We start from the raw sequence: 16,910 nt of genomic DNA on the forward strand, positions 1-16,910 counted from the left end.
TATTTTCTCAAAAAGCCTACTACTCGGACAAGCAGTGCTGCCAATATTTTAGAGGAAAAACAAAATTATATTTGGGCACACAACGCATTCAAATAAAAAGCTGACAAAAAAACAAAAAATTAAATATACATATATATATATAAAAAACGATTTTTGTATTCATAAAATTTGCATTATATTTGTCATCAGAATGTGGCTATTCTACTAATTTTATCCACATACATACGGACTTTTGCAACAATATAACTGAGTATCGATACACATTATATGCATAGATTGCTATAGATTTTTATACCCGTACTCGAAGAGTTAGGCCTAGTACTCAGATCGAAAAACTGTTTGCTAGCAAACAGATGTCATATATTTTTCGAGCGACCAGTGGTGTGAACAGAGGTGTGCACTGCATTCCGAACGGTTACACTGCTCAGACCGCTGCTTGGTTTTGTTTAAAGCCTAGTACTCAGATCGAAAAAAACACATCGCGAACAGAATCAGGGTTGATATTCGTATGAAAGCGATAAGAAATTTTGTACGGCAAAAACTGTTTTCTAGGCTCTGTACGGAAGGCAGTACTCAGATCAACAAAAAAAAAAGGTCGGTATATACTAGAAAAGTATCCGAAGTATTTGCTTGTATTGCTGGTATGTTTCGACCCACCTAGAAAGTTATATCAAATTGATATATTTTGCTAGCAAACACAAAGCAAACATTGCAACAAGAGAACAAAAACCAAATGAAATATTTTAATAATGAAGACAAATCAAATCTTATTATTAATGCATTATTAATGCAGAATTATATGAATGACAATCTATATGGATATTATAATTTATTATTTTTATTAATTTTCATATATATAAAACAAATATTGTTTTCAATACATTTTGTCTTTACGGTGGTCGGCACGGGAGGCGTCGCCATCTGCTGCTGCTGATAGTCAGACACATTACCTTGCGAATAAAATATTGGGAGCCCAGGATATGTCTGGGGAAGAGCGATAGAGGTGGAGAAACATCGATGAAAACATCAATGCATCGATGTTTTTAAATTTTTTGGAAACATCGATGTTTAATGGCGCGGTACCTTTGCAAGTGAGGGAAGCGTAGAAGGTATGTGTAAAAATGTATTTATAAATTGAATTATTAACTGTATTTAGAAGTTTTCAGGTATTCAACTGGTGGTTTAGGCAACGTCGGAGGGGGTGCGGCAACATCGTGCGAGTCCGAAAGGTCTTTCAGCTAGGCTGGACAGATAATATCGGACCGTCGCACCAGACTTAAAGTTGATGTCGTAGATAAACTCATGTAGCAATAAGAACTAAACCATTTTCTGTTAAACTTATAGAACAAGTTTTGTATTTTGATCTTATTGAATTTGTTTTTTTTTTTGCATATACGAATATTATTTATTTTGTTATAAAATGAATAAAATCTTTTCAATTAAATCTATTTAATTTAAAAAAAAATAATTTACAGTAAAAAAAAATTTGTGGCTATATTGTTTTCTTTGAAAACATCAAAAAACATCGATGTCCACGAACATCGATGTTTTCTCCGCCTCTAAAGAGCGACCCCCTGAATAACTCTACAAAGAAATGTCTAAAAGTATAAAATAAATATGAAAATTAATTCTTATTCGTCCATCTTCTTGTCGTCTTGCATAATTCTTTTGATTTTCCAATATTTTTTTTTCTTTCCTGGTCATCACGCACCCAAATAAAAATTAAAGACGCACGTCTGCCAAGGTAAACGCCTTTTCTGCTTCATTGCGTCTATTCCGATATCGATAGCAGACGCGCCCAGTATAAAAAGTGCTATTAAATGCAAAATGAAAAAAAATTGCTGATTGATGTATTGACATGGGTTACCAGTGCAATTGCCCTTTTTATAAATATATTTTTTTTAAACCAGCCACAAAATTGGATCTGTGAAAATTAGCTGTGGGAGCCCGATTCGGCTATCGATAAATCTCTGTTTAACATAATAGAGGCATATTTGTATAAGCTGGTACTAGCGGCGCTTAACAGTACAGAGGAAATAAACCTTACTTTTGCGAATTTCAAAACGCCTTGAGATTAAAAGCCGGAGCCTGCCTGATTATATATTATGCCTGGCGAGCATGTTGAACTTGGTGAAACTCCGCGAGCTCCCTCTGTCCATGGGGCGTAGCAAAAAGCCCCGCCATAGAACAGTTTTTTGCTTGTTGCTCATGCAACATCTTGGTATTGTATAGTCTTCGATTACACACATCCACACAGCGATAGAAAAAATAATAGAAACGGCATTTTTTTTGTATATTTCAATTTGTTGTCAATTTTTTTTTTCAATTTTAATATTTTGATTGATAGCACTACTGACAAAATTGAACTTTTTATTTAGGCTGTGAACTTTTTAAACCCCGAAATCTATAAGAAAAAGTCATTTTGGGCCACAGCCTAATTCTCGTGTTAACTAGTGTAGTCTATACAGTAATGTATCAAGATATAACTAAATAATATTTTTCAAAACATTTAATGTAACCGAAATTAATTTTTTCAGTTTTTGTGGGAAAAAATAATAGAAACGGCTATGAAAAACAATTTTGTAGCTTTAAAGCTGTAGCAAAAAAAGGAAAATATATAATAAATTTAAAATAATACATAAATCATAAGCTCACATATTAATATACTGACTGAGTACATGTATAAAACTAGAGTCGCGTCCACAGAAGCGACTCACAACGTTCCTTCTTGTTGATGTTATAGCCACTTGTCCTTTTCATTAAGATCTTCTAAAGGTAGGATCTATGGGATGTAGGTCTGATATTCCATCAGGCCAATCCATCAGGGAAACTTTGTTGTCCAGGAACCATTTCTTGGTTAGAATTTTGATGTGATTCGGGCCATTATCCTGTTCGAGCTTCTACTTTAATGGCATTTCCTATTCGGCATTATACTGTTGAGTATATTTACATAGTCGGAGGCACACATTTTTTTCTATATCCAAAGTATTGGACCAATAAACGAATGGGTAAAACATCCCCACAACATTATGTGTCCACCACCATGCCTACCCGCTTGAACAAAATACCTTGGTTCATGGGCAGTAGTATTAAGATGCCAAACACGAAGTTCCCCAGCAAATCTAAGCATATTGACATTACTTTCATCTGACTAAAACACATTTTTCCAACTTGGGCGCGATAAATGCACCTTCGCGAAATTTACTCCGTTTTTTTTTCGTAAGGAGTGGTATATTTCGAGCTATATGGATTTTTTAATCGACATGAATCATCATATTTCTTATAGTACGACTACTAACCGGTACATTGACGATAATTTTTAGAGTTTCGTTATTTTTTGTATTTAATTAATTTATTTTTTTTTAATTTATTTTATTTTATATCTTCTTTTGCCTTTTGTTTACAAGAAAACTACCAAATTCGAGTGCGTTATTATTATTTTTTCCGAGACAAAAACATGGTCTTTATACAAAAATCCATATATCCCACTGATAATCTTCACGGAAGAAGCCCAAAAGAGAATAAAAATAAAGCCCCATTATTCTGAAACCAAGCACAGTGGTTTTCATGCAAAAAATTTGTTCCAAATATAAAATATTTGGTTTCAAATCTGAATGCGCCTGCCGTTTCTTTTATTTTTTCGATCACTGTATATCCCCAGGAGGCTGAATCTATTAATTATCTCCGCAACTCGTGCACCAAGTTACATGCTGTTTTTTGTTTTTTTCAAATGATAGCCAGAGATTGTGGCCTGGTTTGCACAAACTAATTTAAGCTTTTCTATAATTAGGTTCAAAAATTAAAATGTAATAAAAAAAATATTAAATTTGGTCCAAATTTGGTTCTCCGCAACGCGTGCACCAAATTGCATGATAAATGATAGCCATTGTTTCTTTACAAAAGTTTTAACTTTTCTATAAATTGGTTCCTCGAAAATGAAAATTAATCAAAAAAATTGGTTTTTGTGTTTTTGAACGCCTATTTCATTTCTCTTTGTGTCATTCTGTAGAATAGAACATTTTAAGATAGATTTTGTTTTTATATCTTTTTGTATGAAAAGTTGTTTTCTGAAAAAATGCAATTTGTATAAGTTATTTGTTGCTTTTGATTACACTACTCAACAAAATTGAAATTGATGCGTCTATCTAAAACTTAAAATGCATGCCAAGACTTTTTCTCTCGACTTTTCCCGAGTTTTTAAAGTCAAAATTTCGGAAAAGAATACCGCAAAAAATGATGTAATTTGAATTTGAAAGCTTAATATCTTCCAGGCGTTAAGCTGCAGATACAAAGGGTCTGGGTCGGATTTATAGCTGCATTTGTCAGCTTTTCAGAACTGCAAAGTTCTATGTGACCAGATATAACATACTTAAGTTATGTGAAAAATAAAAGCACTACCTCTGAAAAAAAAACATTAAAAAATACCAGATTAAAAAAATTCTTTAAAAAAACTAAACCATAAAAAAACCATAATTCGTTAAAAAATTTCAAACCCCGAAATCTATAAGAAAAAGTCATTTTGGGCCACAGCCTAAATGTCGTGTTGACTAGTGTTATCATTGTTTAATTTCAATGAATTCTTAAAAATTAAATGCATTTAGTAAGCAGCGAAGTGCGCGGGTCTGCTAGTTTCTTTATAAATTTTCATTACAATGAATAGGCAAAACCCAAGTCACACAAACGTCGTCATTATATTTTCAGGCATCTTAAGTTGAAAGCACTGAGAATCTACCTGTTACGCGCCCACATACACACACGCGCACACAGACTCACACCCATTCAATTAGAAGGGGACACGAAACGGGGAACACAATAAAGGCAACTAGGCAGCGGTAGACGCAGGGGACTGCTGTGACCAAAGATGAAGCAGCTGGCCGACAAAGAACGGCTTGAACAAGATTCCGAGACTGGAACTGGTGTTGGTGTGGCTGTAAGTATGTGTGTCCGTATGTGTTTATGTGCCATGTTTGAGCCAGCCAAGAGCGAGTTTGTTGGCCCGATGGCGGCTTTGGCATTTTCACAACGTCAGAAAGCCGAGAAAGACGCTGCGCAGTCGCTGTCCCAGTCCCAGTCCCAGCTACAATCGAAGACATTGTGGGATTACACGTACCGTTACTGTTTCGGATGCTCGCGGCGGCCCGCGGATACAGAGGTTAAAAATAGCTTTGCAACGACACAGATTAAAAAGTGAAACCTGCGCTGAGCCCAGCCTAAAAAAGGGGTGACGGACTCTGAGCGCTGAGAATGCGTCAGAAATGCGGCACCGTTTACACCTGGAACTGTGCTGGCGAGCTGTATGGCATCGAGTGCGCCCTTTGCGAGGAGCGGCCCCTTTGCACGCTAAACGAGTTCACAACGCATATGGTGGTCTGGCACTCCGACTGGGGGGCCGAGGCGGCAGAAGCTTCCACGGATGACGAGGCGAATTCAGCTGCACCTGGAGCCGCCGTAGATGAGCTGATGCAGGAGGTGCTGGCAGAGCAGCGTACCAGCGAAGCCGACAATGAGTTAAAGCAACAGCTGGTCCAGCAGCTGAATGCCATGGATCAGCCAGTGGCAGAAACAGAGGCAGGGGCAGCAGCAGCAGCAGCAGCAGCAGCAGCAGCAGCAGCAGCAGCAGTAGCGGAACCGACCATTGTCAGTGAGCAAGTGAAGTTCGCCCTTGAGGTGAGTTAGTGTTGGCAGGATGCGACCATAATACAATCTGATACGAGTGTTACGTTACGTTACCTATGCCCACAGAATCCAGCGCCTGTGCCTGAGGGCCAGCGGCTGACCACTCAGCATGTCAACCAGCTTATCGAGCTGTACCGCGCGGAGCCACGTCTCTGGAACCAATCGCATTCGGAGTTCCACGATACGGACCTGTGTCGCAAGTCCTGGCGTCGTATAACGGACACCTGGAGCGTGCACTGCGGCCGCCGCTTCACTGTCACCGATGTCCGCATACGAGTATCCACGCTGTGCCAGCGCTTCATCAAACAGCGCGAGCGCCTCGAAGCTGACGGCGAGCTCGACGACGCTGTCAAGTTCGTCCACTACGACCAGCTGGGCTTTCTCTGCAAGCAGCAGGCACTGCTTAAGCGCCAGCAGCACTTCGTTCGCGAGAACCGCAAGCTGATCGAGCTCTATGAGCATTACCCGATCTTCTGGCACAATGTCCACAAGCGGCTGCGCTGTGCGGACACCGTGAGGGGCCGCCATGAGGCACTCCGTGATCTTCAGCTGGCCCTGCGCCTGTCCGGTATTAATCTGTCCTCGCTGGTTATTAAACGGCGGCTGCAGTCTCTGCGGAAACGATATCGCCTGGAGAAGATCCGCTATCTGCAATGCGTGGTGGAGGGCAAGCAAGCGGAGTTCGTCGCCGGCTTTGAGCACTACGAGGAGATGGAGTTCCTTCATATTCACATTGATCCATATGTGTGCGCTGTCTGCGGCAAGATCTTTGAGAATTTGGCGAGTCACCAGGCGCACGTGCAAAGCAACTGCCATATCCAGATGGAAATGGATGTTGGCCCAGAGAAAGGGAAAGAAGCTGAAGAGGGGGAGGATGAGAAGGGGGAGCGGTCAGAACTTGTGCAGGAACAAGATGTGGAATTCCACATTCTACAGGATCTTCAGCACGTTGAGTACCCGCATCAGGTGGAACCGAACTTTGAGCAGGTGGAGAATCTCCCCCCTGTAACGGGCCTTCACACGACGACAATCTTCCAGCAGCTTCCAGATACCCCACAAGTGCAGAATAACGAAGATCTCCAAAAGGTAGAAAATATCCCGCAAAGAATTAAACTTGTGGCAAATCTCCGGGTGGCGGATGCGGATAATCGTGTATCTGTCGTGGAGGGGACAGTAGGGTCTGCGCCTGACCGCGAGCAAGAAACCTCTCTATCCTGTCTGTCCGAGGGTTGCTCCGCCACCAATCTGGAAGCTTTGCCATCCGTGGTGCCATCCGAGTTGGAGCACAGGGAGGGCTCGCCCGTCCGCCTCAGCCGGCAGCAGACAATGAAGCTGATCAAGCTGTACCGAGAAAACATGTGCCTGTGGGATCCCAACCACCTGGACTACCATACACGCAAGCACCGCCGCCTGGCTTGGCAGAGAGTCACGGACGAGTTAAACAGGAGCGAGGGCACAGACACGCGCCAGAGATACAGCTGGCAGATGCTACACCGAAAGATCACGGACTATACGAAGTATTACCGCCGGGAGCGACAGAGGGATCAGGAAAAGAAGCTCGGGGAGGAGACCACCAAATGGAGCTTCTACGAAGAATTCCGCTTCCTGGACGACGTGCTTCCCATCAGCAGTGTAATACAGAATACGCTTAACCAGCGGGACAGTACCCTCAAGATCATCGCCGTATACCAGAGCTATGCCCAGCTCTGGTGCACCGACCACCCGGACTACACGAAGCGGCGGCAGCGCCAGCGGCAATTGGAGTCTCTCTGCACGCGCCTGCAGGAGGAGTGCAACCTGCAGATTACTGTGGAGCGACTCAAAGGCCGGCTTATCGATTTTCGCTGCCAGTATAGGCAGTGCAAGGAAGCGCGGATAGCGGCCCTCAAGAAGGCCGAACCCTGGACTCCCGAGTACGAGTACTACGAGCAACTCCGCTTCCTCGAGCTGCACGTGTCGCCGTTCGTTTGCCCCCGATGCACGGCAGCATTCAAGCGTCGCACAGACTTCTTGCAGCATGAGCGCAACGTTCACCTGGATCAGGAAAAGGCCCTGAACGGCGAATATGGATTCGTGAGGCGACGCAGATGTCGAACGGATAAAGACAGCCCCAATGACCTATCCAATGTCTGCCACATTTGCGGCCTAAAGTTCTCGCTACGCAACAGTCTACTGGCTCACCTGCGGCGGCATCTCGGCCAGCGCACTCACATCTGCTCGGAGTGCCCCAAGAAGTTCTTCAACTCGACGGCCCTGCGCGTTCACCAGCGCAGTCACAGCAAGGAGCTGCCTTATGTGTGCGAGCACTGCGCTCGGGGCTTCGTCAACGCCAGCAAGCTTAACCAGCACGTGAAGCGGCACCGCAACCAACGCGACTTCCCCTGCAACCGGTGCGACAAGGCGTTCTACACTGCCCACGAGCGCGACCGGCATATTCGCGCCCACCTTAACATACGCGACAAGGTCTGCCCCCACTGTTCGCGGGCCTTTGTCGTGGGCAGCGCTTATTACTCCCACCTTAACCTCCACCGCAGCGAGAAGCGCTACTCCTGCGCCAACTGCGGTCGCCGCTTTGCGCAGTACGCTGGCCTGTACAAGCACCGCCGACGCTGTGTTCCCACTGATGTACAGGCCGAGGATTAATCAGGGATCAGGATCCGTCCTACGCTTCCGCCTTGGTCCATTCTTCCAGAATAAACCTTCGGAATGTACCCAAAACCCTTATGACTAGAATCCTAATGGCTTATTAGACATCTCCTGTACTCGTACCTAGTTAAATTCGATGTCTCATTCAAGAAATTACAAATTCATTTCTACTCGCTTATTGTTAATGAAGTAAATTGCTTATCCACATTCATTTTGGCATACAGTGGCATACATTCTTGGTCAACAGTGGAAGCCAGCAAGGAAGATTCTCTTAACATCTTAACTGGCCGTTGAAGGCCGCGAGCACGCTATACTCGGAGTCGAAAGCGAAGCTTAGCTGTCCTGATAACTGAGTGGCTGAGTGGAACGATGATCTGATTGCTGCATATACAGCTGTGTTCAATGAAATAGTAGTCCGCCTGTAGTGTGTCCGCACCTACACCTTTTTGAACAGTACCTAATGCTTACTGACCAACGAAATTACGCAACATTTGCATTCACTAGCTGTTGATGTATAGTATACGACGTCGAGCGGATTTGATATAGTTAATGTGTGTACAATTTATTTGTTATAAGTTTAAGGCGAAATATGGGGTGTATAGGTGTAGCGAAAGAGATAGCGAGATGTGCCGGTTGATCAAATCAAAGCGATGTCGATTGAAGACGCAGGGTCTGTTCAATATGCGAGAGAAGATCAAGATGAAGACGGTAGAACGTGAACGTGACTGCGATAATGATGACGATCAATTAAAGACTAAAGAGGGCAGGCGGACCGAATTGCCCGTTTCCTAATGCAAACGAGAGAGAGAGCGAAAGAAGCGATGGAAGCTCGGGCTGCTGCTGAGCCGAGTACGAGCGATAGATAGAGACAGAGAATGCGAGAGAACAACACAGATGATGCAGCTGCAGTAGCAAAATGAAGAAAGAGATATAAAGAGGCGAAAGAACGGCCGCTGCAGCGAGTAATTATAAGCGGTTACAAATTTTATATGCAGTGGGCAATGCAAATAGCAAACAAAGGTGGAATTACTTTATTTTGCGCCACTGCAGTGTCCCAATGCACTGGCTATTATTTGAGGAATTTTTGGACGAATACCCATCAAATCTGCTGCACATAGAAATAGTAGTGCTAGGTGTAAATAGTAGTGCTAGGTGTAAATATTTAACAAAAATTAAGAAACAGAACAAATTAATTTTAAAAATTAATTTGAAGTTAATTTCAGTTATTGACTATTCTGATGAAACAAAGCTTTGGACATAGCGCTACTTTTGATTTTGGAGCGGACCTGAAATCATTGCACGGTCCAGAAGAGGAAACCTAAGAGTTAGACTAAAAACTAAAGGCAGGAGGTAACATGGAACTAAAAACTACCTTTTATACACTCTCACTATTGTATTTAACCCAATCACCCAAAATATTTACACTGAAAATATATTTGTATGCGAAAAATGTATTTTTAAGAGGATGGTCGAAGGCAAGACCATGCCTTAAGCATACTCAAAATATGAAAAAAATTTTATAACGCTTTTTAAGGGCTGTGACAGTTCTTTTGAAACAAATTCAATTTAAATTTTATTTCGTTTATTCAGGGATGTGACAGTTCTTAGAATGTTGATTAAACATTTTTTAATTGCAAGAAGTCCCAAAAAGCTCCTTCAGTTTGGAAAAACGCATGGGGGCTGGCCTGTGTCACAGTAACTAAAAGTTGAGGATAGTAATGTTGTATTATATAGTAAAAAAGACGCCAAAGAATATGTTTGGCATTTTTGGCAAAATATGTATATGTAGAGAATACTTTACAATCCCATTCCATTGGAAAAATGCCCTTCAAACGGATCTTTTAACCCGATAATGACCTGAAACACTGACAAAAGTTCGCTAGGAATTGGGTTGAATCCGAAAAGATTGACCTTTTGCCATGTCCAACTGGATATTAATCTCATCGAAATCTTATGGGGGAATGTCAGATGCTTTGCAGCAATTGCAAATCCGTCAATCAGACCAAAGCTTTGGCAAGTGGTTTAAGGGTTATTGGCTTAAATCCAATTGAATCTTTGGCAGGACATTATTGATCCATTCTGGCCGGTAGAAGGTCGTAAATAAAATAAAATTAACTAAAAACTTAATTTTAAACCTCAAGAAATATGAAGATCATGTAACATTGAGTTTAATTTGAACTTCGATGATTTGTTTTGATTTTCTTAAAAAACACTAATATTTCTATGAACAGAAGATCTAATGGGTATATGTCTCAGGTCATGTAAAACAGGAAGATGGAATGCAAATACAATTTACAATTTACATACATACATAATGCTTACATTTTAAGCTTTTCAAAGAGAGATCACATGTTCAATTTGGAATACTGGAAGTGTTTTAAAAACAGTCCTGAAAATTGTGATGTTTTGGATGTTTGTCACACATATTAGGACATTTTCTAGCTGGTTTTTTAATAGAAATTGATAGCAATTTCTAGATCTATAATAGAAATGTTCACAGAAAATTATTGAAGACTAAATGGATAGGGCAAAAGATAGGGCATTATTTGTCAATACACTCTATATATTGCTTCCAATTCAACATTTCAGTCTGCCCGCCTTGACTCCTATACGGAATTTCGTTCACTTTCTAAAATACAGTAAGCGGCGTTCTAAGCATTCTCCAAGTAAGAATAAATAACGTACGCATAAATATCGAATACAAATATTTTTCTCGCTTTGCTTTTGTATTTGTTGTAAATGCAGCAGTTAAAAAAAATGGTTGAAACTATGCAGGAGCAGCAAAAGCAGCAGCAGCGCTGCCTTCAGTTCCTAATTGGATTTGGCGAAACGCTTTAGTTGGCGTAGGCGGTAAATGTCGTGGGCGGGCGGAGCGGAAGGGTGTAAATCATCGTCGCTATCATCGCCGCCTGGCAAAAGGCGACGGCGACGCGGTGGTATCGCCGTAACGCTGTGCTGCACCCCTGTGTATGTGCTGGTGTCCACAATCCAGTGCACCGATTTAGCCAGATCGAAGATCTTGGGCGACAGTTCATTGTCGCCATTGGGTAAGGGAGCCGCTTTTAAGATGGAAATGGTAACCCATTAGTTCGTTAGCTAAATTGGTCAAGGTAAGGACCAAGTAACACTTACAGTCAGGCAAATTGAGGCGCATGAATATATCGAAGAGAAGCTCGACACTAACGAAGGGACCGCGAAAGGAATTTGGCGGCGGCAGGCCTGCGCAGAGGGAGGCCAAGGCTGGAGGTTGGGGAAACACACCGCCTGCCAGCGGATGGGAGCCGGGATGGGCGCACGGACGTGGCTTGTATGGTATCATCTGTCTGAAATCGGGACGCGGAAGCGGTGCAGCCGCCTCGCTATCCCCTTCGGCGTCGCCATTATTTTGGTTCTGAACCCCACCAACCTTATTAAGGATGATCCCTCCAATCTGCAATTGAAAAATATGTATATAAGAAGTTATCAAGCTGAGGACTTCAGAGTACTCACCTCAGCATATCCTATGGACTTTAGCTCGGTGGGGGTGCAGGGAAACAGGTCGAGGAACTTATATCGGTCCACCAGCTGCGCGGTTTCCTTGCCCTCGTATTCTTTAAGCTGCACAAGAAATGATTCCTTAAATCAAGATCAGTTGGAAGAAGTTTTGCGGAAACATACATTCTCAAAGACGGCACTGCGACGGCGCTCCACCTTGACGATGCTTGATAGATCTCCGATGTTAGCCTCAAACTCGAGGAAACGGTTCCAAACCTCCACGCTCTTGTGTGGTGACAGGCCGCCCGAGCTTAGCACGCGCTCGAAGAGGACACGCGTATTGTTGTCCTCGTTGAGATGCGAGAGGTAGTCGATGTAGCACATGACGTAGTCGGGACTGCCGCCAAAGCGTTTCAGACCCAGCTCGAATATACGGAACGCGATCTCCTTGTCCTTGGAGCAGTAATACTCCATTAGCGCAGCGGCAACGAAAATGTGATAGCGGCAGCGCACATCTTCGCGCGCCTTCTTAAAGATGCCTCGCGCAGACTTAATGCCCTCAGCGCGACGGGCGAATTGCATGTACTGCACATATACCTGTAACGATAAAAACAGAGATCATCTTTCATGGACTTGCTTAGAATCCTAGCGCTTCTACCAGAGTGGGGTCGATGTCTGGGTGCATGATCAGCTTGTTGTACATGGAGTGAACCTTCTCGTACTTGAGACGTCCCTCCTCGAAATCGGCGTAGGCGAAGTAAAGCAGGGCGTTCCGGTTAAGGACGCCGTTGATCGATCGCTCAAGTATGTTGGCGCATTCGTCAGCAAATATCTTTGCTGCTTGTACATCCTGCAATAGACAATGGATTAGTATCTGTAATTGGTACTTGCGATTGAGTAGGCAAGTAAAACGCGTGCGACCAGGGCCAAGGGCAACGGGGCAAGCGACTGCATTGCACTAGTACCAGCACCAGCACCAGCAACAGCACCATTGCGTGCCACATTACCCAAGGGGCGACACTTCAGAGCAACTGCAACAATAGACGTAATATTCTTTTGGATTTTGATTTGGCAAGTCAAGTGCCGAATCCACTCTATTCTATTTGCTTGACTACAGATCAGGCTGATAACACTACTACGCACGCCTTTCTCGCTGAGGACGCGTGCGCTGGTGTCCAGGAACTGTGATGCCTGGTGCCACACGGCCGGATGGTGGGTAAGCACCAGGAGACACTGCTCAGTGGCGAACATAACGCGACGGGTGACCAGGGCGGTGTCCTCGGTTCGCAGTGGATTCGATTTCTCGTAGGTGATGAAGCGTTTCCACAGCTCCACCTGCTTGACCTCCTCTTTGGTGAGTGTGGGTGGCACTGCGGGCAAGTTGCGGTTGAGACCCTTTGTATGATACTCCAGTTCCTTGGCTACGCGGCGTGCATTCATGTAGTCCCTGGTGGGCCGCACGGAAAAAAGAGTGAGGAATTTGAAAGGGCTTGGAGGACAAGAGGCGCAAAAGGGTGTTACTTGGAACGCTCCAGGCTCATCTTCTCGGATATGATGGGATTAATGTTCTGCTCGAAAGATATGTAGTCCTTCCACAGATGCTCAATGCCGACGATGGGCGTAACAACCGCCTTCTGGTAGACACGGCGCACAGCGGTGATTTTTTGGTTCTCCGCATAATTGCCTACCGCCTCCACACCGCGCAGGAAATAAATGTAGTCCTGCCATATACTGAACGAATGCAAATCCATGCCAATCTTTTCCAGCGCAAAGTCATAGGCTTGTGCCATCTTTTCCCTATTTTAGATCATTTATGTCATTGAATTGTTGATGTTGATGCATTCACTCTTCCCACTTACTTGTGTGTGCTGAGACCAGACTTGGTATCTTTTACATACGTCAGATACAATTTCCAAAGATCAATATTGAGTATTTTAACTAAACAACGCTGGAATAGCTTCTCCACGCGTTCGTAGTAGCGGCTCCGCATCTCCATCTCAATGTAGAGCTTCCAGTAGCGAGCCGTAGTGGGAAAGACGCTCACAAGGGACTCGTAAAGGCTACGCACCTCGTGGATGGGCCGGGAATGAGCCTCACGCAGCATCACCGACCAAGACTCAATGTTGTACGGGCGTAGTTCGACGACCTGCTGGGCCCGCACCAAGCGTTCCATGCCCCATTCCTGTTGATAAGAGGAACCATTAGTCGAATAAAACAATTTAAATTTTAAATGATACATACTATGTCAATTTTTATGAGATCCCGTGCAGACGTCATTGTGTTTTGACTTGTTGTGGCTGCTCGACTAGATGTCGGCGGGTGGCCTAGGGCCTTTGATTGCGCCGTTTTGCCTATTTTTCGTCTTTAAGGCAGCTGTTGCAAGTCTTCTGACTGCAACAGACAACACGTACACGTAAAAAAAAATCCACTCTCCAAACTGCAAACTACAAATTTAGCAATGCGGCTGGCTTCGATACGCTATTCCAGTTGATATAGAGATTGCATACCTGGTGTTATCGGTTATGGGTATGGTATGGTATTGTATGTGGTATCTTTCGTTGGAAGATTAGGCTATACTATTATATTTTTTGTAGGATTCGATCTGACCATAAACACATTCAAATTTGAAGAATAATCAATTTAATTAAGCATAGAAGTAATTTACGTATCGATGACCCTCCATCGATATTAACCGGTCTCTGCTGTCCAACATGGTGGCAGCACTGTCTCATCCAGAAGCAAAGCATCGTGATTCGATATATCAAATTCGTTAAATTAAATATCGCCATATTGATAATATCATTCTGGAACACAACACATAACATAATTAAAAATGATCATGTTTTAATTCTTATTTTTATAAATGCCAATTTTGTATGCCAATATTGATAAAACTAGTTTAACGGTATTTGGAACGCGTTTTGACGATGCAGAGCTGGCTGGTATGTAAAATGTTTTACAGCGAAGACCTATGGGACAAGATGAATTTAGTAATAGCCATATGACATTAGACTTTGCTAACTAACCAGCTGGAAAAATAAAGATGGCCTTATGGGATGTGCCTGCAGTCTGAGCGAGAGAACTATATGCGTCAAGCTGGCTGTCCAGTTGAGCTGGGAGAAGCGCTGCGGCAGAATTTATCGATAATTTTACTTTGCGGACACAATTTTGCTGGCTTGATGTCTGTGTTCTGCTGTAAAACATCATTGTGAGTCAAGTAGTGCCTCAGTTGTTCTACTAAAAGGTTTTAGACGTGTCTAGAGACGGCTACGAACAATAATGTTGCATTTTGTCTCTAGTGCTATCCCTCTCTACGCATCAAAATTTTCTGAGTCTAATGTCATATGGCTATATTAAATTAACTAAATTATGGGCAAATTAAATTAAATTAAATTATGAAACACCCTTGATATGAATATAATAAAAAAATTTTGTCTAAAGCATTTGTTTTGTTGTTTTGAAGAAATTTATTATGGTGTATATACTCGTCATTGTATTATTATCTTAGGTATTCGCGGAGGTGCAATTATTATTTTCAATCAACTATTATAACAGCAAACATATAAAAATTTCACAAAGCCTATGTTTAGCCTAGTACTCAAATCCGGAAAAAACAGCTCGCGTTCGTATGAAACCGATAAGATATTTTTTGGGCACAAATTGTTTTCTAGGCTATACAGATTTCCAAGCCTATGTTTAGCCTGGTTAAACCCGGAAAAACGCCCCGGTTTAGAAAAAAACATTTTTGGGAGGAAGTAGTACTAAGATCAACAAAAAAAAAGGTCGGTAGATACTAGAAAAGTATCCGATGGTATTTGCTGGTATTCTTTGGTATGTTGCAAGCCCGTCGAAAAAGGTATACATTTTATATCTTCTGCTAGCAAACACGAACGTAAACATTGCAAAATAGGAGTCAGACACATTTCCTTGTCAAGAAAATATTGGGGAGCCCAGGATATCCCTGGGGACGAGTGACCCCAGCCGAAGAAGTGCATTTTATTAACTTTAAACAAAACCAAGCAGCTGTCTAAGTAGTGTAACCGTACGGAATGCAGTGCACACCTCTGGTCACACCACTGGTCGCTAGAAGAAAATATGACATTGTTTTGCTAACAAACCGGTTTTGGATCTGAGTACTAGGCTTTTAAGAGCGGTCCTCAATGGAATAAAACGTACATGTGAATTTGTGAATGTATGTACATTAGGGCGGGTCAAAAAAAAGTGAAAAGCGTCCACCAGAATCGGAATCTACGAAGAATTCTAAGAAACTATGAGTCTAAAATCAATTCCTAGCTCCCGCTGAGAAGAATGATGATTTCAGGCTGCAGTATTTTTCAGTATTTTAAGGAATTTAATGTATTAAGCATAGTATCCAGCACTGTGGAATCGAAAAATTCCTGTCAAACTCCATATAAAAAAAACTGTGACAGGAATGTTTCGTGTACGTTTTCCTGGAGTGTGTATCCAGCAACACGAGCGGAATCCACAGATTTATATCGATAGTTGCCTGTCGGGACCGTATGTGGACTGAGAGAACAGCTGATACCCAGCTCAGGAATGTACTTTACAATTCTTCCTGAAGTGAATGGTGCAAGATGTAGTCAAAAACTGTTTGCAAAACCAAAAAAGAGAGTTGTAAATTTTTTTTTTTTTTTGCAACAATATATGCCGCCACCAACACAATCACTTCATCATCAGAGTGCATATTTTTCCTTTTTTAATTTCAGTTGAACTTCACAATTGGCTCTGTTTACAAGACACAGCTGATTCATCAACCCTTTTTTAGCTATGTTCCACACCCTCACGGAATAACTAGCAAATTCATGGCAGGAATTTTCCGTGGTGCTGGGGACAGACCTTTAGCAGAATAATATACATTAATACTTTAATATACATTAAAAAAAATTGAATTCATCGGTTTTTTCAAATAATATTGAAACTTAGAAACTAGTTAATATTGATAATAAGGTATTTTTATTTTTTTTATTTAGTTAAGGCCTGTCTCCACCACCGCGGAAAATTGCGGCAGGGAATTTGCTAGTTATTCCGTGGAGGTGTGGAACATAGCTAAAACAGGGTTGATGAATCAGCTGTGTTTTGTAAACATGGCCAAC

At 42.5% G+C, this 16,910-nt stretch overlaps 2 protein-coding genes across 3 annotated transcripts; one reads left to right on the forward strand and one right to left on the reverse strand.

The window, feature by feature from the left end:
• The first annotated feature begins 5,060 nt into the window (after positions 1–5,060).
• LOC111072321 lies at positions 5,061–8,511 on the forward strand. The gene is made up of 2 exons (XM_022364096.2): positions 5,061–5,667; positions 5,743–8,511. The coding sequence occupies exons 1-2, from the start codon at positions 5,245–5,247 to the stop codon at positions 8,317–8,319; spliced, it is 3,000 nt and encodes a 999-aa protein (XP_022219788.2). The 5' UTR covers positions 5,061–5,244; the 3' UTR covers positions 8,320–8,511.
• Positions 8,512–11,021: 2,510 nt separating this feature from the next.
• On the reverse strand, positions 11,022–14,451 carry LOC111072353 (protein suppressor of forked). 2 transcript variants are annotated; one of them, XM_022364136.2, is made up of 10 exons: positions 14,304–14,451; positions 14,038–14,187; positions 13,656–13,978; positions 13,318–13,593; positions 12,940–13,243; positions 12,455–12,646; positions 11,980–12,393; positions 11,812–11,919; positions 11,455–11,752; positions 11,022–11,381 (listed from the first exon to the last, which is right to left on the reverse strand). In XM_022364136.2, exons 2-10 carry the CDS (start codon positions 14,071–14,073, stop codon positions 11,134–11,136), a joined length of 2,199 nt encoding a protein of 732 aa, XP_022219828.1. In that variant the 5' UTR covers positions 14,074–14,187; positions 14,304–14,451; the 3' UTR covers positions 11,022–11,133. The 2 variants fall into 2 exon arrangements, with proteins under 2 accessions (XP_022219828.1, XP_041451673.1); XM_041595739.1 differs by lacking the exon at positions 14,304–14,451 and having other exon boundaries at positions 14,038–14,286.
• Positions 14,452–16,910: the final 2,459 nt, after the last annotated feature.

Source organism: Drosophila obscura, unplaced genomic scaffold, assembly GCF_018151105.1.
Source record: "Drosophila obscura isolate BZ-5 IFL unplaced genomic scaffold, ASM1815110v1 contig_75, whole genome shotgun sequence".
NCBI lineage: Eukaryota > Metazoa > Arthropoda > Insecta > Diptera > Drosophilidae > Drosophila > Drosophila obscura.